Below are 20838 nucleotides of genomic sequence, written 5' to 3'. Positions count from 1 at the left end.
TGTGGTTTGCACGATAATCATTTGAAGATACAAAGGGGTTCAAGAACGACCATTTAGATGGTATAACCACTGCATTTTAAAACGATAGAAAAAAGTGATATGTAGCATGATATTTTTCATTGATAAAAGAAGGCGTTGGCACTAAAAATTTTCCCGTGAGATAAGCATCAGGCCATTTTTGGTCATTTCTTTTTTGTGGGGATACTAATTCTCGAAAGTTGTAAGTCCACAATTTTTTGTACTCCCTTCCCCATCCCAAACATTCGAAAAAATTGTTTTTCTCGTTTAAAAAGTACTTTATATGTTCCAAAATTGCAAAAAAAAAGTCCAGTTTTCTGTCAAATTTACCCAAGTTAAAGGGTGTCAATTTTTGAAAAACTTGTCTAGAAGTGTCCATTTTTGGAAAAGGTGTCAAAAAGTGTCAATGTTTGGAAAAGTTGTCTAAATGTGTTAATTTTTGAAAAAGTTGCCAAAAAGTGTCAATTTTTGGAAAAGTTGTCTAAAAGTGTCAATTTTTAGAAAAGTTGTCAAAAAGTGGAAATTTTTAGAAAAGTTGTCAAAAGTGGAAATTTTTAGAAAAGTTGTCAAAGAGTGTCAATTTTTAGAAAGGTTGTCGAAAAGTGTCAATCTTTGGAAAAGCCGTCAGAAGCTTAGGTGTCAATTTTTGGAAAAGTTGTCGAGAAGTGTCAATTTTCAGAAAAGTTGTCAAAAAGTGTCAATGTTTGGAAAAGTTGTCTAAAAGTGTCAATTTTTAGAAAAGTTGTCTAGAAATGTCAATTTTTAGAAAAGTTGTTGAAAAGTATCAATCTTTGGAAAAGCCGTCAGAAGGTGTCAATTTTTGTAAAAGTTGTCTAAAAGTGTCAATTTTCAGAAAAGTTGTCGAAAAGTGTCAATCTTTGGAAAAGCCGTCAGAAGCTTAGGTGTCAATTTTTGGAAAAGTTGTCGAGAAGTGTCAATTTTCAGAAAAGTTGTCAAAAAGTGTCAATGTTTGGAAAAGTTGTCTAAAAGTGTCAATTTTTAGAAAAGTTGTCTAGAAATGTCAATTTTTAGAAAAGTTGTTGAAAAGTATCAATCTTTGGAAAAGCCGTCAGAAGGTGTCAATTTTTGTAAAAGTTGTCTAAAAGTGTCAATTTTCAGAAAAGTTGTCGAAAAGTGTCAATCTTTGGAAAAGCCGTCAGAAGCTTAGGTGTCAATTTTTGGAAAAGTTGTCGAGAAGTGTCAATTTTCAGAAAAGTTGTCAAAAAGTGTCAATGTTTGGAAAAGTTGTCTAAAAGTGTCAATTTTTAGAAAAGTTGTCTAGAAATGTCAATTTTTAGAAAAGTTGTTGAAAAGTATCAATCTTTGGAAAAGCCGTCAGAAGGTGTCAATTTTTGTAAAAGTTGTCTAAAAGTGTCAATTTTCAGAAAAGTTGTCGAAAAGTGTCAATCTTTGGAAAAACCGTCAGAAGCTTAGGTGTCAATTTTTGGAAAAGTTGTCGAGAAGTGTCAATTTTCAGAAAAGTTGTCAAAAAGTGTCAATGTTTGGAAAAGTTGTCTAAAAGTGTCAATTTTTAGAAAAGTTGTCTAGAAATGTCAATTTTTAGAAAAGTTGTCGAAAAGTATCAATCTTTGGAAAAGTCGTCAGAAGGTGTCAATTTTTGTAAAAGTTGTCTAAAAGTGTCAGTTTTTAGAAAAGTTGTCAAAAAGTGGAAATTTTTAGAAAAGTTGTCAAAAAGTGGAAATTTTTAGAAAAGTTGTCAAAAAGTGTCAATGTTTGGAAAAGTTGTCTAAAAGTGTCAATTTTTAGAAAAGTTGTCTAGAAATGTCAATTTTTAGAAAAGTTGTCGAAAAGTATCAATCTTTGGAAAAGCCGTCAGAAGGTGTCAATTTTTGTAAAAGTTGTCTAAAAGTGTCAATTTTCAGAAAAGTTGTCGAAAAGTGTCAATCTTTGGAAAAGCCGTCAGAAGCTTAGGTGTCAATTTTTGGAAAAGTTGTCGAGAAGTGTCAATTTTCAGAAAAGTTGTCAAAAAGTGTCAATGTTTGGAAAAGTTGTCTAAAAGTGTCAATTTTTAGAAAAGTTGTCTAGAAATGTCAATTTTTAGAAAAGTTGTCGAAAAGTATCAATCTTTGGAAAAGTCGTCAGTAGGTGTCAATTTTTGTAAAAGTTGTCTAAAAGTGTCAGTTTTTAGAAAAGTTGTCAAAAAGTGGAAATTTTTAGAAAAGTTGTCAAAGAGTGTCAATTTTTAAAAAGGTTGTCAAAAAGTGCAGTCTTTGGAAAATCGTCAAAAAGTGTCTACTTTTAGGAAACACTGTCAAAAAGCGTCAGTTTTTGGCAAAACAGTCGAGAAGTGGCCATTTTTGGCACAATTCTTAAGAATAAAGTGTCAATTGTTGTCAACATTTTCAAAGTATCCATTTTCTCGTAAAATTGTCAATTAAGGGTCAATTTTTGCCTAAATTGTCAAATAGTCGCCAATATTACTAAAAAAATCCAGTTTTTTACCAAAATTATCAGAGAGTGTCAATTTTTGGCGAGTTGACAGAAAATTGCACTTTTTTTTTGGTCAAAATTCTTAGGAAATAGTTTTTTTAGTAAAATAATCAAATAATCGTAATTTTTGCCAAAACGTCCTAAAGTAAGTACTTACTATTAGACATGTTTTTAAAAGTTTCAATTTTGGGGGGGGAGGGGGATTCATTTTGATCAAAATTTATAGAAGTCCAAAATTTTTCATTTTCAGAAGGAATGAAAAAAAATCAAAATTCTGAAAAAAGGTCAGAATAAATAAAAACTTTCAAAAGATTACGAGTAATTTGAAAAATTGATAAAAAATCAAGTCTTTGTTTGGCAATTTCAGCAAAAAAATCACCTTTTCTTGAAAATTTTGGCAAAAAATGAGGTCTTTTTGACAATTTTACCGAAAAATAGACTTTTTGACAATTTTGACAAAAAATTATAGCAGAAGTAAAATAACAGGACACTAAAAAATAAAGGGAAATATTTAATCGAACGACAAAAAAGGTGGTTTGAACGACAGGCAAGTCTTACGACAATAAGAGGAGTATTAACGACAAATTAGGTACTAAAAACAGAAGCTTTTAAAGGACTAAACAGTAGGGCGGGTCGAAAAAAAACGTAGGTCTCAGAATTTTCTGAAATTCACATATGTGGTTCCTTTTGAGTTGAAACCACCCCAAAAAAATGTTTAGCCCCCAGCGGCACCATGGGGCTGAGCCACGTGGTCTCAAAGTGGGGCCATTTTAGCTAAAAATTCACGTTTTTCAGGTTTACAGCTCCAAAATCGATTTTTAAAATTTACGGCTAGCACTCAATTTGTAGAGTTTGTGATGCTGAATCTCCCTGTGGAGTTCATTTTTTGTTTCGGTGGTCGCTTACGTCCGCGCAAATTCGTTGAAAGTATGAAAATTGCTGATTTTAAGGTGTCAGGAAAACGTTTCCGCGAATTTATGCCCAAATGGTGTTTTGTAGGGGGACATATCGATGTAGTAAGTTGTATATGTAGTCGAGGGGTTAAATTTAGAATCATCAATATGCCCTCAGATCGCTGATAGGGTACATGATTCAACTTTTGTACAACATTTTAGGATTTCATAAACTTGAAAATTTCATCAGATTGCTTCTACCTATTTTTTTTCGAATGTTTTCAAAAAAATTTTCATTTCATTTTTTAAAAATTCAATTTTGAATGAGATATGTATCTTGGAAGTACACAAAACCTTTTTTGAAAAATGTGAAAATACTTAATTCAAAAATATGAAAAAATGATAGACCATCAAAAAACGACAAAAATCGAAAATAAATTGAAAAGCATCAATGTGATGCCTGAAGTGGAATCGAAAAAGGATTTTTGTGGTCTTTGAGTTTTTTTTCCAACTTTTTTAGGGTAATTTGTACTTTGAATTTTGAAAATAAAAACTGTTTTTTTTTGGCTCAATTTTGACAATTTTCATGACACTTTCTGCAGTTTTGACAAATCATCATTCAATTTTGAGAATTTCCGATTAATTCTTGCTAGGTACTTTTCAATAAACCAAGCAGTCAGTGCAAAATTTTACGCGAATGAGACATTTTCTCAAATTTTTGTCGTTTTTTGATTGTCTTATCATATTTTTTTTCATATTTTGAATGATTTCCACATTTCTCAAAAATGGTTTTGTGTACTTCCAAGATACATATCTCATTCAAAATTGAATTTTTAAAAAATGAAATGAAAATTTTTTGAAAACATTCGAAAAAAATAGGTAGAAGCAATCTGATGAAATTTTCAAATTTATGAAATCCTAAAATGTTGTACAAAAGTTGAATCATGTACCCTATCAGCGATCTGAGGGCATATTGATGATTCTAAATTTAACCCCTCGACTACATATACAACTTACTACATCGATATGTCCCCCTACAAAACACCATTTGGGCATAAATTCGCGGAAACGTTTTCCTGACACCTTAAAATCAGCAATTTTCATACTTTCAACGAATTTGCGCGGACGTAAGCGACCACCGAAACAAAAAATGAACTCCACAGGGAGATTCAGCATCTCAAACTCTACAAATTGAGTGCTAGCCGTAAATTTTAAAAATCGATTTTGGAGCTTTAAACCTGAAAAACGTGAATTTTTAGCCAAAATGGCCCCACTTTGAGGCCACGTGGCTCAGCCCCATGGTGCCGCGGGGGGCTAAAATTTTTTTTGGGGTGGTTTCAACTCAAAAGGAACCACATATGTGAATTTCAGAAAATTCTGAGACCTACGTTTTTTTTCGACCCGCCCTACTAAACAGGTCGTCATCACGACTATTTTTGTTTATGAATCACGACAACTTCTCCCGACAGATATGAGTGTTAGAACGACAAAGTATGATTTTCAGCGACAACTACATCTGTACTTGGGTATACTTAGTGTTTGAACTGCACATAATTGGTACAATGGAATATGATAAAGTTGTAATTCAAAACTGTCTACATTTTGCCACTTCTCCAGATATGTCTTTGGAGGAGTGGATCTCTGGGTATCAATGGGCTGCTCAAAACAAAAAAGTGATTCAAATTCCAGGCGATTCCAGCGCTGCTTCCTTTTTTTTCACCACCTCTAGCACAGCCAAACACTCAATTACCTACTCCCAAATTGATCAAAACCTTCAAAACTGCAGAAAAACATTGGAAAACTTTTGACAAATTCCTCAAACTCACGCATGGAATTTCGAAAATCAGCATTGTATCGAACAATTTGGAATTATCAAGTTGCTCATGCCCTTATTTCATGAAAAGAACAACATGTAAACATGTACTTGGAATGCAAAGTTGTCAGAAATGCCCCCCCCCCCGAGGCGAAATCCATTTCTTTCGGCCAAAAACGCAAGCGTGGGAGGCCAGCTAAATCCAAAAAGGCACTATTGGTGCAATGAAACTTTTTTTCCTATCAAATTATTTGCAAATGTACAGTCTGTGTAGTCTCTTTTTAATCGTATAAATTGCCGTTTTTAATCATAAAATTAGTCGTTCCTAGATACTATTGTGTCGTGATGAATTTCGCTTATCCGGTTGTCCTGTAAAATAATTATTTGTCGTTGAATGGATTTTTTTACCGTGCAATATAAAATGCCTGTCGTTGAAGTAATTTTTTTGTCGTGTTTTTTGTGGGCCGTGGTATTTATTTTTTCTGTCGCTTAAACCCCTTATTTTTGTCGTGCATTTCCCCTTTTTTGTCGTAACGATAAATCATACCCAAAAATAAAGCTGGAAAATATCAAAATTCAAAAATTTCAAACCTCGGTAAATAACTCAAAGTCGAGCCAGACACTTAAATGTTTTCCTCACTTTCCTGAAGTCACTTCAGAATTTCTTTTCACAAATCTTTTCCAAAACTCCATTCGTTTCAAAGTCTTCGACAAAATTATTTCCAGTAAAAATCCAGATTTCGTGGTACGAAAATTTGACTAATGTGCACAACATACTTAAGGTATTTTTTTACAGTTTTCTAAAAATATTCCGAACTCGGAATTTTGAATTTTTTGAAATGAAAAATTGTCGATGAATTAATTGCAAAATGATTTCATTCTCGTTTTCTCTCGGCAATATTATATTGATCGAATTGAGAAACTCAATTTTTTCTGGTTTCAACCGTAAAATTGGCAGTATTTTTTTTCGTCCAGTCACTCTTTTCTCCAATTTTCAGCTCACTCCAGTACACCCTATCCGTGCATATAAATTTTTAATCCATAAACACACTAAACTCACACAATTCTATTCGCTATAATACCTATCCATGTACTTGAAAAATAATAAAGAAAAAAAAAGACAAGCAGCACGATTCTCGTGAATTGGCAACATCGTCGTTGCAAACGTGTAAAACTCATTATGCGGCACCATCGCGACTGGCTGGCGGATTCTCCAGCAGCCAACCTCTGCTTCCATTTACTGCACGTCAGCCAGCTCCAGCACCTTATTGATCTCGTAAAGCGTAAAGCACACCGACCCGACGACGACGACGACGGTTCCCATAGTAATTGCATCGTGACTCGTGAGCCGAGCACCGGCACCGGTATCGCCAAAGTACCCTAGCAAGCTGGCTGCTCGCGCGTCAAATCCCGGTCAAAATATTGTGCGTGTCGCGTGCAAGATTAGTTCCTCGTCTACCGAGAAGTCGACATATTGAAATGTGAGCTCGAACAATAATATACTCGATGAGGCGACGATGTGAAAAACATAAAAAAAAACAAACAACATTTTTATATGTAATACGAAAATGTGTGTAAAATGAAAGAAACAGTTACAGTTACGTAAGAGTTATTCTTTTAGAAACAATACGAGTCTAATTCGAGTTAAACTAATTTTATACGTACTGTACATAGTATAGGGATATTGTCTTGTATAGAGATAGAGGTATATAAGTAGGTACACCTTCGGCTCATTTCACATTTTACTGAACCGACATTATAAGTTCGCCCAAAAACAGTTAAACAGATGTACTTGTACCTTATTACCTACCTATTCATTACGTTTACAAATTTATTAACGGCTTTGCTCAGGAAATGAGTAAGAAGGTGGAGGAGAATTGCCCGTATCTGATGAAAGAGAACAGCATATTTACCTGTATGTGTTTATGGAAATGCATCTGACGAGACTGGCAGTACCTTGAGAGTTGATTGTGCTCGTTATACCCAGCTTATGGTTAGCTTTGTTTTTATTATGCACATTTAAAAATTATATACCTACGATTACATGCAACCGTATTGTATATGAGTGTATAGATTACCTGTAGGTACAGGGTGTTCCAGAATAACCTTTCACATTTGTTTTTCTTATTACTCTGAGAGAAAAATGTTTACAAAAATTCTTTTACAACCAAAATGAAGTAGAAACATGCCGTTTTTAGACCGTATATTTGAGTTTCCATTAAAAATCAAGTTTTAAAAATTTTTTCATCGAGATATTTTCCATCATTTTTGACACATTCAACCGAACATTTTTTCAAATTATTGAACACTTCTCTTCCTATCAGTCTCGACTCACGATTAAGATTACCTAGAAGATGTTTCAGAGTCCTAGATTCATCCTGATACACTTTTGACTTGAGGTAACTCCATAAAAAAAAATCATAGGCTGAAAAATCAGGGGATCGAGGTGGCCTTTAAATTTCTGTGTTCAACGAAATTATTCAATGTCCAAAGTGCTCACGCGCTAAACATATTGTGTTGGTCTCTGAATGATAGGTAGCTCCAACATGTTGGAACCAAGTAAGTAACTCTATTTTATCTGCCTTTCAGTTCAGGAACAAGAAACTTGTTCAACATTTTGCCTTACCCCTCACCATCACTGTTTCATTAAACACACATGGTCCCACTACACCAACTTTAGCCACGCCCAACCAAACAGTCAACTTGACGGCGTGTAGAGGTTTCTCGAGTATTATCACAAGATTCTCTGTACACTTGAAGCGCACATTCTGTATATTCACTTCACTGTTTAGATAAAAATGAGCTTCGTTACCGATGAGTAAAGAGTGAAGGGGTCCAGGAGTCTTTATTTTTAAAAAAAGACCTTCACAGTAAACGTACACTGTACAGCCATCTACTTCTCCAGGACAAAAAATAACTATTGAAACATAATTCGGCATGCTTTGGCTACCTAGAACCGCCTTTACCATTCCCCTAGCTCCACTTGAACACAGATCAGTGGTTACCAAAATGTGAAAGGTTATTCTGGAACACCCTGTATATACAACCGAAAGTAAAAGTCACGCGAATAAATGGACAGTTATAATAATAATAAAGTCGATGAAAGTAAAAACGTCAGCTGTGTTCAACGACCTAGCCCATTGGGGCTTCTAGACTCTAGTCGACTAATCTGTTCGATTTTTTCCTCCATCTCCAACGTGCCATACCCGTAATTGGCGCTGGCAGCTCGATAATCTGTATCTGGTTCTGGTTCTCGAGATTACGTCTCGTTTAAGAAGCTTTTGTTGCTTCGTTTCCCACCTGCCTCAGTTTGTATACTCGTACTGTTTTGCTGCAGTAATTAAAAACGAGAGTAAAGGTGAAATGTTTCGCGGCGGCTTTGACTCTTCGTCTTTAGTCTTGGTGTGTTATTTTACACGAGCTAATGATGCAGTTCTTCCTCTAAACCCCGCTGTAGACTGGTCTGCAATCTCTCTTTGTATAGTGTGTATGGTTTTATATGCAGTTTAATTTGTGCCATGTGATGACCTGATGAGGTGATGTTGTGATAAAAAACTGTTCGAGTGTGTGGTTTGCCAAAATATTCGCGATAAAATTAAATATCGGAATTTTTCTATAGAAATGAAGTGATAAGGGAGATAATAAATTGTAACGATAGGAAAAATTGGAAAAAAAAGTTGCAATTTTAATAATTTTTATATTGAAAAGCATTCAATTTTTAGATGGAAGTTTTAAGGTTTCATAATGAGAGTTGGGAAGTGTAAATGGAAAGTTTTCATCTTGTTTCGTCTCGAATTTTAAATTTCAACTTGCTTCAGACCATTTTTTCGTCAATTTTTTGGCATTTTGTATGAGAATGTGCGACTAATACGAAGAACGAGTGCTTACTCGTAATTTAAACAACTGAAAGTGTCATTAAAATTAATGAACACGAACATCACAAGACGTATCAATAAAGAATACCGTTTAATTGATTCAAGTTTGGCGAAATTCGATAAAACTGGCATATTGAAATTACTGTAAAGGCAGAGGTAATTGTTGTTAAGATGTTACAAAACGCAATAGAGATGCAGGGTTCATTAAAATGATGCGAATTTTAAATTCTTCTTTGTAATTTTGGAAGATGGGAGACTGCTAATTTCTTCGTATTGAAGACAGCATCTCTAAAACTCGAAAAAGCGCACTGAAACTTATATGATTCACTTGGGAAAGGGAAGGGGGAGGAGGTGTGATCATTTGTAAGTATTTTTTCACGACTTTTGAACATTTTACGGAATTCCATGATTGATACAGAAATTATTGCCTTGTATTAAGATGTAAAATAGTTTATGAAAAGTACTCGAGAAATTCCTTTACTTATCTTTTTCTTATACTGGAATTTGGCGTACAATTTTCAAGATTTGTTGATAGGTGTCAAAAAGAGAAACATTCGTATTCGAGTGAGTTTTCCATAAACATTTTTTACAGCAATGATCTGAGATAATTTTCAAATCCTTTATCTTCTGTTCTCGCACTCGCACAAAGAAAAAATTAGACTATTTTTTGAATTTTGAATTTTTGAAACATTCATATTATGCTTTGAAATAATCTGTCATTTGTCGGGAACGTTTAATTTAAAAAAAAATTAAAATTTCAAGTTCAAAATATTGTTAGAAAATTTTAAAATTGGATTTTGTGCCCAAAAACCTGATTTTTGTTGTTCCAAAATTGTAAAAAAAAAGTCTGACGTGTTTACCAAAATTGTCAAGAAAATCTGATTTTTTTACATTTTCAAAAAATGTTATTTTTGCCAAAATTGTAAAAAATGCCTCATTTTGTTGGAAAAATTACAAAAAATCCTACTTTTGGTTTCAAAAATTCCAAATTGCCAGAAGATCTTACCTTTTTTAAACCAAAATTTCAAAAAGAAGTCTTGATTTTTTCCAATTATTTCTAATCAATTTTTAAAATTTCTCATTAGTCTGTTATTCGTCGGAGATTTTTAATTTTAAAAAAAAATCAAAATTCCAAGTTCAAGAATTATTTTTACAAAATTTTAAAATTGGATTTTGTTCACATAAAACCTGATTTTTTTTGTTCCAAAATTGTAAAAAAAAAGTCTGACGTTTTCCCAAAATTGTCAAAATGATCTGATTTTTTTGACAGCATTTTCAAATAAGGTTATTTTCTGCCCAAATTGTGAAAAAGGCCTCATTTTGTGGAAAAAATTACCAAAAATCCTATTTCTTGTATAAAAAGTTGAAAATAGCAGAAGATCTTACTTTTTTTTTAAATGAAAATTACAAAAAAGTCTTGATTTTAAAAAAATGTTCAAATCACTTTTTAAAATTTCTCATTACCTGCCATAGTTTGTTCTTTCTTTCTGAATTTTTTTTTTTTTTTTTTTTTGAAAATGGGAATATTTTTACTGAAATAAATTTCAAATTTTCGTTGTTCATTAATTAGGTATTTTTAGAATAATTTCTCAATATTTTGAAAACTCTCCAAAAAATCTTTGAAAAAAACTGCGAGGTTATGAGAATGAATAATACAAATGTCTGAAAATCAAAATTTCGATGTGGAGATGAAAATTGGAAGTTTTGAAGAAAATGAGGATTTTTTCCAATGGGAAAAAGGCATTGGCGGGTTGGTGAATGAAAAATTTTGGAAAAGAATAAAAACTCGTTGGATAACTCTAGCTTGTGAAAAAAAATTCCGCTGCCCAAAGAAAATATCGAGAGCTCTACGAGTACTATAGTTTTTGAGTTTTCCAAAGCTGTCCAAAAATTGCATAAACTGATAGAAAGAACTGGCAAAAACGCTATTTCTGGTCACATTTTATTTATAAAATCGTTCAGAGACCCAATTCGATATTTCTGACCCCCTCCTCCCCTCACTTTGCTCTCGCCAGTCCCAAAACATGGACATAAAACACGTTCGAGAGAATTTCAAGGGGGTCGAGTTCGAATATCAACTTTTTTTAAAAAATCAGTAACCTCCTCAGACCTGGGTACTCTCAGTCTCCTCCCCCCCCCCCCATAAAAAATGGTGAAAAAAAAACACAAATTATTTGTGTCCATTCCTGCAAATTTAAGGGTGCTGCACTCGAAATTTCTGAGATATCAGCCCTCAGTGCATTGGTGGCAACTATCCTGTAGCCTGTGTAGCTTCGGCTACACACGAGCAAATTTCGTGTGTAGCATGCTACACATGGCACAAAAATTAAGAGTGCAATAATTAGTCAATGAAATAATTTTGGACATTCTTAAAAAATTCCTCAATTAAAAAAAATCATTTTCGCACAACTAGGTTTCCTTTTCAAGAATACCTAAACGATTCGTCAAGTATTACGTATTAAATAAAACCTCAATGAATGAATTTCCGAAAATGGTACAAGAAGTTCATCTTTTTAAAATAGAAAATAAGACTTACCTACTCATATTACCTATAGTCGGGGAGCCCGCTTGAAGATCTATTGTACCCCTCTCCGTCGGTCCTCCGGGACACCTTTTTTCTTAAAGTGGGAGTCCTAAGGAACATTCCTAGCCCTTGTACTAAAAAAAAAGTGGCCCTGCATACTAAATGGCGGCCATCATGATTGACAGGTCAGCTGAAATTGCAGATTTTGCGTTCCAATATAGGACTTGCACAAAATTTTTCAAACCCTACAAAGGTAGATCAAAAGATCTTGCAAACATTTATCACCTGTAAAAATTTCAAGTGCTAAAGTGCCTTTTTCCATTTTTGGAGAATTTTTGAAAATCAAATTTAGGCCAAAAATGAGGGAAAAAATCAAAATTTTACCAAACTGACCAAGAAACCTGAAATTTGGGATATACCCTATTTTTGACCTGTCAAATCGATTGGAAACTCTGGAGCCTCCAGCAGATTTTTGAAACTCGAAATTCCCACAAAATTCCATCAAATTGGAATTGTAAAGCTAAAATTTATTCTAAAAACTAATTTCAATACGCTACGAAGTACTGCACGTGAATTTCAAGTCGTTTTGGATCCTCTAGCGACTTTTTAAAAATCCCTGAAGCCACCAGCAGATTTTTGAAACTTTAAATTTTCACAAAATTTCATCGAATGGAGATGGAAAGCTGAAATTTACTCTACACTCTAATTTTAACACCCTCCGAAGACGACTTCAGGTGAGTTCAAGTCATTTTGGAGCCTCCAGCGGCTTTTTGAAAATTACTGGAGACTCCAGTAGATGTTTGAAACTTGAAATTCCCGCAACATTTTACCAAATGGAGTTGGCAAGCTGAAATTTACTTCGCAAACTAATTTCAATACGATATCAAGTTGACTACACGTTGTGGTTTCAAATGGTTTTGAAAGTTCGAGCTATGTACTTTTTGGAAATTTCAATTTTCCAAAAAACGCCATACGACCTTTCAAAAAGTCGCTGGAGGCTCCAAAACAACTTAAAATCCACCAGCAGTCGATTTTGTAGCGTATTGAAATTAGTTTGCAGAATACATTTCGACTTTCCATCTCCGTTTGATGAAATTTTGAGTTTCAAAAAACCACTGGAGGCTCCAGTAATTTTCAAAAAATCGTTGGAGGCTCCAAAACAACTTGAAATCCCCCTGCAGTTGACTTCGTAGCGTATTGAAATTAGTTTGCAGAGTAAATTTCGACTATCCAACTCCATTTGATGAAATTTTGTGGGAATTTCGAGTTTCAAAAATCTGCTGGAGGCTCCAGAACTGCTCAAAACGATTTGAAACCGTTTTCAATCGATTTGGCAGGTCGAAAATAGAATATATCCCAAATTTCAGCTTTCTTGGTCAATTTGGTAAAATTCACCAAAAATGGAAAAAGGCACTTTAGAACTTTAAATTTTTACAGGTGATAAATTTTTGCCTGATCTTTCGATCTACCTTTGTAGAGTTGGAAAAATGTTGTGCAAGTCCTATGTTGGAACGCAAAATCTGCGATTTCAGCTGACCTGTCAATCATGATGGCCGCCATTTAGTATGCAGGGCCACTTTTTTTTAGTACAAGGGCTAGGAATGTTCCTTAGGACTCTCACTTCAAGAAAAAAGTTGTCCCGGAGGATCAACGGGGGGGGGGAGTGGTTCAATAGATCCATAAGCGGACTCCCCGACTACTAATAACCAAATAAATTTCGTTTTTCCCTTCAAATTAGAGGGGGGGATTATATCACAGTAATTTTGATCCGAAATTTTTGTGCTACACACGGAAAAAATTCAAGTTGCCACCCCTGCCTCAGTGCCCTTATAGCTCCTAAATTTTAAAAGCAAGATGTCCACCAGGTTATCAAAATTTTCAAAAACTCATCCTTTTGACCCAAAATTGACCAAAATATTCTCAAAATTTAACGATATTTTGTCAAAAATGCAGAAAGCAGATATTATAAAAATTATTTTCGAATGTACCTCCAACTTCTCAGTTACTGATTCAAAAAAAATAGTTTAAATTGACTTAAAATTTGATAAAACATTGTCAAAATATTAAAGCGAACATGAAATCGTGAAAAAATTACGTTACGTTATCAAAAATTGATAGAATTTCAGTGGTAATATAAGAAGAGGAAAAAGTTGATGTATACTCCTGATTTTTTTCAAATTTTTAAATGGTAGCCTTCATTTTTCGTATTAATTATTAAAAATTGAGCTTTCACTATGGTAGTTCAATTTTGAGCTTTTTGATGACGATTATTGAGTTTAAATGCTCATTGCTCAATATAAGTATTCTCTTTGAAACTCGGCGAACAGATCGAATACGTCTTCTGACCAGACTCGAGATATGATCAGTAAACTGGACGTTTGGCAAAAAGTGCCAAGGTGTGAAATTAACGTAGAATTTGCTCTGGAATGGGTCGCATTTTTCTAATCAAGAAATACCCAGAAATGTTACTTATTTCCTTACTCGTGTAGAAAATAGTCCTTTAAACGCAGAATCTCTAGAAAGAACATTCCCAGAGTCATGGATGCCCGACCATTGGTCCTTGTTTGGATGGAGGGGGGGGGGGTGGTCTTCCAAAAAAATATCATCACTCTCATTTGTGTCAAAATTATGCCTGCTCTGGCAGTTTTAAATCAAATATGTTTAGCCAGGAATTTTTTTATTCCAGTACATACGTACCTTGTTGTTCGATTTTTTCATCAATTTATGGAGTTTTTGTTTATTTTTAAGAATTCAGATCACCTCAGAAATTTTAGTCTTTCATTTAAGCCGCTGAATTATCAAAATCCGCGATTAAATAACAAAAATATTTTTTACGAAGATTTTTCAGAAAATTATTTTCACATTTGACATCATTCAATCTCATATTTTCGAATTATAAAATATGACGTAAGTTTGTAGTTTGTGATAGTACTTTGTGTACTGATACAGTAAATAAATATGATGATGATGATGATGATTTGAATTTGATGGTTCTCTGTGCTTTGTTTTTGCCAATTCCTCCCCCCTCCCCATCAATTCATAGCTGACAGTCTGTCCCATAAAATATGTTCTCCATTTCTATGTATAGGTAAAGGTAATCACATTAATGCTACCCAAATACCCATACGACTCGATACGTAAATTTTAACAACCACAGAGACTATATCGGTTGATCCAAATTGTACCCTTGGACTTTATCACATCCTACATATAAACACTAGAAGGCCATTTTATTCGGCTTATCACCGGTGTCACTCGTAAAAAACTAGCTCATCGTCAATCGTCATACGTAAAAAATCGTGGTATCGAATTTCAATTTATTGGATTTCCTGCAAAATACTCGTATAGGTACCTAACCCAAACCTACGTAGTGCGTATTTATTTGCTACATAGTAGATGGTGATGGTACATATATAAGAGGATTTTCGCCACGTTAAAATCAAGGTAATTTAATTCGCGTTTGTTGTTGTACGAATCGCGAGCTGTGTCAAGTTTCCTCGTTCTCCCTTGTCTTCATTTGGATGACACGAAAAAATACGACATGAGAAAAAAACATGGCGCAAGGACGATAAATAAAACCCATAATACAATGTACCTATATTATTACATTACAGCTACCGTATATAGTACTTATTTATGTAGTCAAATTAACCAAGTGGGTATAAATTTCCGACCAGTTTTTGTACAAAAAATAATAAACATAAAAACGTGAGAACGTGACAGGGGCAGCGGGGGGTTAGAAATGATCAACTCTGGTTACTTTCATCCACTACTGCATTTACTCGTACGATTCATTTTCCATTTTTTTTTCTTCTTCATTTACACCGCATGGTAATACATGCAGCATGCTGTGGTTTGTTCACCTTGAACACTCGACTTGTATGTACTTATGTGTTTTTTGGTTTCGATTTCCTTCGATTTTCCTCCTCACGAGTTATAATCGTGGTCTCTTCATTCAACCGTTTTTATTACGAGTATGTTTCCTTTACGATATTTTATTTTATATTTAATGAGGTTTCTATCGCCGGTAAGTTCATAAAAAATATAGGTAGTACAAAGCTGAAGTAATTAGTCTTCGTAATTGCATTTAAATAATTTATATACGAACACATTCGTACTCGTATAATCTTATAATCGATTCGGTCATTATTCCTGCATCACGTTGTTAGCCTTCTTCTATCCTCCCTTTTAGCTCGAACGATGGTGGAATTTTTTTTTAAATGCAGTTACGAGTACTTTTGTGGCCTGTTTCGATTCTCTTATGCATTTTTTTTCACCACCTGAAGGATGAATTGTGAGGTCTGAAACGTGGTATTTTCTTTGTAGTAGTTTACTAGACGAGTAACTCAGCATGAATGGCGTCAGCTGTTTTGCCCTGGTCTGGTATAGGAATTCTTTCTTTAGTAGTTTTCTGCATTTTGCACCTGGCCTGTGTGATCTTTGGACACGATAATGGTCTTTCTTTGTTATGTCTAAGGAGGGTGAAGGTCTGTGTTGAGAATGGGTTTTGGTTTTCGTCCCTGTAATGTAACATCAGCTTGAGAAACGAATATTTCAAATATTTGTTCTTGTATTTTCTGGTGCTTTCGTTTTCGAATTTTTTCTTCGTAGTGTTTAATGTGAATCGATTTTTGAAGGTTTTTTCCTTATTGACTTTCTCGTATTGTGAAATAATAGTGTTTTGAATGTATTCCAGGAAGTCTTTAAAATATAGACATGAGGATGATTCACGAAAAAAATCAACTTCTATTTTATTTGAGAAAAATATTCTCGATAGAAATTCAATTGAATTATTTTAAATTCGTCTTCGTTGCTGGTAATTTATTGCTCGACTTGTGAAAAGTTACTTTCTACCTAATATTGACCTCTCGAACTCATTTCCCTCCATTTCGTTGTAATTTCGTCTGACTTTTCTTGAACCTTTGGCGCAAGTTCAAAGTTTCTCTAGTATTTTCGGTTTTCTTCGAATTTGCGTACATAAGACATGAAAATCAATTTTGGTTGGTGTGGGTTTTTGTTTGGTGAAGGGGGGGGGGTGTTGGTTGGCATTTTTTCCCCTCGCTCTAGACTTCTCTCTTGAGAAGATTTTTTTGTTATTCTATTCATTTTTCTGTAGTTTTATGTAGGGGAGATTGTTGTACCAGGGACCGATTTTTCGTTTTTTGGGAATGGACTCCAACCATTAATTATTTTTGAAAATGTCAATAGGGTGCATCAAAGAATGGTCTTTTACAAAAAAAACGAGATATTCACATTTGTTCAAAACTCATTCCCCTTCCCTCCAGAATTTTTTGAAAAAGTCACTTTTTTTTGGTCCATGGTACAACGGGTCGTGTACCAAGGACCAAAAGGAAATTTACCCTGGAAAATGCCTAAAAGTTGGCCGTGAAGGCATAAAGTTCACGTATGGATCATAGACATTCATTATACATATTTACTTTTTACAATAAGATCATATAAAATTTTGCAGAATTTTTTTTTTTAATTTCATAAGTTTGTCATGTTGTACCATGGACCATAGATTTTTCCTCAAATTTTCACCAATTTCAAATAAATTTTGAAACGTTTTCAGATGCTACAATGTAAAAACTGTGTAAAGGGCATCCTGGCATCTGAAAAAGTATCAAAATTCGTGAAAATTAGATGAAAAAATTGCGGTCCGTGGTACACGATGAAATTTGGTCCCAGGTACAAGACCTCCCAAAATTTAGAAAAAAATTTCTACAAAATTTCACACAATATTTTTTCAAAAAGTGAATATGTGTACTTACACTTGGATGGTGTAGCTACACGTTGCACTAATTGCTTTGACAAATTTCAAATAAACAACAGGTCAAAATGAGTTCACAAAACATGGCAAAATGTAATTTTTCGTTTTAAAACGTGATAATCGTGTGCAAAATTTTCAAATGAAAACCTTATCGCCTATAGTTCATTTTGTGGCATACCCTAGTGATGCTTTAAAACGTAGTGGGGTCCGAATTCCGCAAGTGGCGTTAGTGAGGGAAAGGTCCCTGGTACAACAGGTCCGGGGTACAACAATCTCCCCTACCTATTTAATTTTGAGAAAATTTCTGCAACAAATTTGTTAAATATTAATTTGTATTTTTTTTTCTTGTTTCTTTCAGATACGACGAAGGACGAGATGGATTCTTGGATTTGGAAGAGTTGAAACGAATGATGGAAAAGTTAGGAGCTCCTCAAACGCATTTGAATTTAAAAGCTATGATCAAGGAAGTCGACGAAGATGAAGATAATAAAATCAGTTTTAGAGAAGTGAGTTTTTTTGACTGGTTTAAAAACTCAAAATAGAATTAGATGTAAATTCTTAACGGGTTAGGATTTTCATTGTAGAGAGAGATTTCTTGTGGGAGAATAAGAGGGGGGAAATTTTGGGAGATAATGACTAATTTTTTGGAAATTTTTTAAGCTATGTAGGTATTTTTTTTTTGAAGGAAAGGACTGTAGATGTCTCGATTTTAGACAGTCCAAAAAAAAAAGAAACATTGAATGAAAAAAAAATCAGCTTTGATCATGTTTTTGGGCATTGAAAATCTGGCCCTGTTCATTTTCATTTTATACGATGGACTTCTCTTTTTTTCAAATGAAAATAAAATGGGAAAATTTGTCATTATGAAACGTTTTATTAATTTTAAAAATTATTTAAAGCCTGTAAAAAAATATTAAAGCATGAACAAAATTCATTTTTTAGCCACTCAATATTTTTTATAACTTTACTCATTCGTTGTTTTTATTTTACAGTTTTTGTTGATATTCCGTAAAGCGAACGCTGGCGAATTAGTCGAAGAAAGTGGTTTGAGTAAATTAGCCAAATTGACCGAAATCGACGTTGTAGAAGTTGGAGTCGGCGGTGCCAAAGAATTTTTCGAAGCTAAAGTAAGTTTCTGTGACATTCAAATCTCAAAAAAATTTCTATTTATTTCATTTTTTGTAAAAAAAAAAAAAAAATTGAAAAATCATGAAATTCAAAATTTTTGATTTTTTTTTTTAGTAATTTTGGATGTTTTTGGTAATTTTTTTTGCAACTTTTAGTAATGCTTAATTCATTTTTAAATAATTTCACGATTTTATGATATTATTTTCACTATAAAATCAATATTTCAACAATTTTTATGTTACTTTTGATATTTTTTTCAATATTTTGACACCTTTTTTGGTGTAAGTATTTTCAAAAACTTTTTAAACATTTTAAACAAATTTTTGCAACATTTTAAACAATTTTCATTGTTTTTAATCAAATTTTCAATTTGTTTTAGCAATTTTTGTTACACTTTTGGCAATTTTTGTAGTACTTTTAGTGAATTTTATTGCATTTTTAGCAATTTTTGCAACGTTTTGATTAATTTTTAAAATTTTAAAATAAATTTTTGAAATGTTTGGGTAATTTTTTGAAGTATTTTTAACAATTTTCATGATTTCCGAACAATTTTGTAATGTTTTATAGCAGTTTTTGTTGCAAATTGTTTGTGTTTTATCATATTTTAGTTGTTTTTACAATGTTTTCAGTAATTTTCTATTTTTTAAAAAGTGATTATTACAACGTTTTAAACAATTTTTATGATTTTGATTTTTGAACGGTTTTTTTGTTTTTTTTTTTTACAATGTTTGAGCAATTTTACAATTTATTTTAAATATTTTTTTTACGGTTTTTAATCCAATTTTTCTATTATTTTGTCACTTTTTGTTACACTTTGCCCAACTTTCATTATATTTGAATAACTTTTACTATGTTTTCAGTAATTTTCCAACATATTGAGTAATTTTTACTACATTTTATGCAATTTTCATGAATTTTAAACTAGTTTTCAAAACATTTCAAAAATTTTTGTTGCCTTTCAGAAAACTGTTATTATAAATTGTAATCACTTTTATAATTTTTTCAACAATTTTTATAGAATTTTAAACAAATTTCACATTTCAAACAATTTTTATAATTTTAAATCCAATTTTTAATTTTTAGAATGTTTTGGCAATTTTAAAAATATTTCAAACATTTTTCTAAATTTTTAAAATCTTTCAGAAATTTTTGTCACTTTTTTTCAAACATTTGTTGTACTTGAACAAACTCTTATAATTTTTTGAAATAATTTTTAGCGCAATTTTATCTACTTTTATGCATTTTAATACCTTTTATTTATTTTCTATGGTTTTTAAAATATCATCAGCCATGTTACAATATTTCCAACTTTTTTTTCATAGCATTTAACATAATTTTTTTGATCGTTGATACAATTTTTCTTGTACCCATTTGAAATTATTTTCATATTTTTGAGCAAATTATTAAAATGCTTCGGAGATTTTTTTGTACTTTTTCCAAAAACTTCGGTTTGAACGACTTTTTCAAATTTTCAATGATAATTGTTGTGGTATTTCTAGCAATTTTTACGAAATTTTAAACAAATTCCATGGCTTTAATTTTCATGTCCCCCCTCCCCCAATTTCTAAGATATTTCGTTAGGTAATATTCTTGTTCGTTGGTTCGTTTCTAGTTTTGTTCAATTGTTTACTATTTTTTTTAACTTTTCCAATTACTTATGTACTTTGCTGCGAATACGTTTTTTAATCTCGATTACCTTTTCACAGATACAACAACTGAACAGAAGTAATAAATTCGAAGACGAAATCAGACAAGAACAAGAAGAAAGGAAAAAAGCCGAAGAAGAAAGACAACAAAGACGATTGGCTTTCAAAGAAAAAGCAGCCATTTTCCAAAACGGAAGCTAGTCCGCTGGTTGTGGGGGATAACTATTAATAATTATGACCATTTGCGCCTAAGTTTTTCTTTCCAATTTTAGCTTTTTTTTACCTACTACAAAGTACCTCTATATATGAATGAGCAAAGAAAAAAAATTGAGTATACTTAACGCGATACCTTTATTAATTAATGTTTTATTTTGATTTTTGTGTGTGCGGTAGTTGATGATGAGCCTGAGCGAGCCTTGGCACTTGCCTAAAGTTTATAAGATTGTTTTGCTATTGTAGTTTTTATCGTGTGAACTTGAACTCGTGTTGAGATTATGTTGTAAGTTTTTTTTTTAGTTGGATAATCACGTCGTGTTATTTTTAAAATTTGATTTTTGATTTGCTTTTCCTCGTGTATGTTTGATTTATGTGTGTTCACGTTAACGTGGAATTTACCGTATTTATTATTGACCCTCCTTTTTAATTTTTTTTGTCTCGTGTAATTTTTATTATCGATTATACCATATTATTTAAATAATGATTACATTTTTTTTTTATTGA

General features: G+C 32.7%; 1 protein-coding gene across 1 annotated transcript in view; it reads left to right on the top strand.

Moving 5' to 3' along the window:
- Swip-1 (EF-hand domain-containing protein D2 homolog Swip-1) overlaps positions 1 to 20838 on the top strand; it is a 62263-nt gene extending 41425 nt beyond the window's left edge. The window contains exons 2-4 of the mRNA XM_065355907.1: positions 17703 to 17850; positions 18337 to 18471; positions 20179 to 20838. Coding sequence (XP_065211979.1) covers positions 17703 to 17850; positions 18337 to 18471; positions 20179 to 20319 — 424 coding nt within the window. The 3' untranslated portion in view covers positions 20320 to 20838. The remainder of the gene's footprint in view (positions 1 to 17702; positions 17851 to 18336; positions 18472 to 20178) is intronic.

This window comes from Planococcus citri, chromosome 3 (assembly GCF_950023065.1).
Source record: "Planococcus citri chromosome 3, ihPlaCitr1.1, whole genome shotgun sequence".
Taxonomy (NCBI): Eukaryota; Metazoa; Arthropoda; class Insecta; order Hemiptera; family Pseudococcidae; genus Planococcus; species Planococcus citri.
The sequence above is the reverse complement of the archived record's forward strand: the minus strand, read 5'-3'. Positions and strand labels throughout refer to the sequence as shown.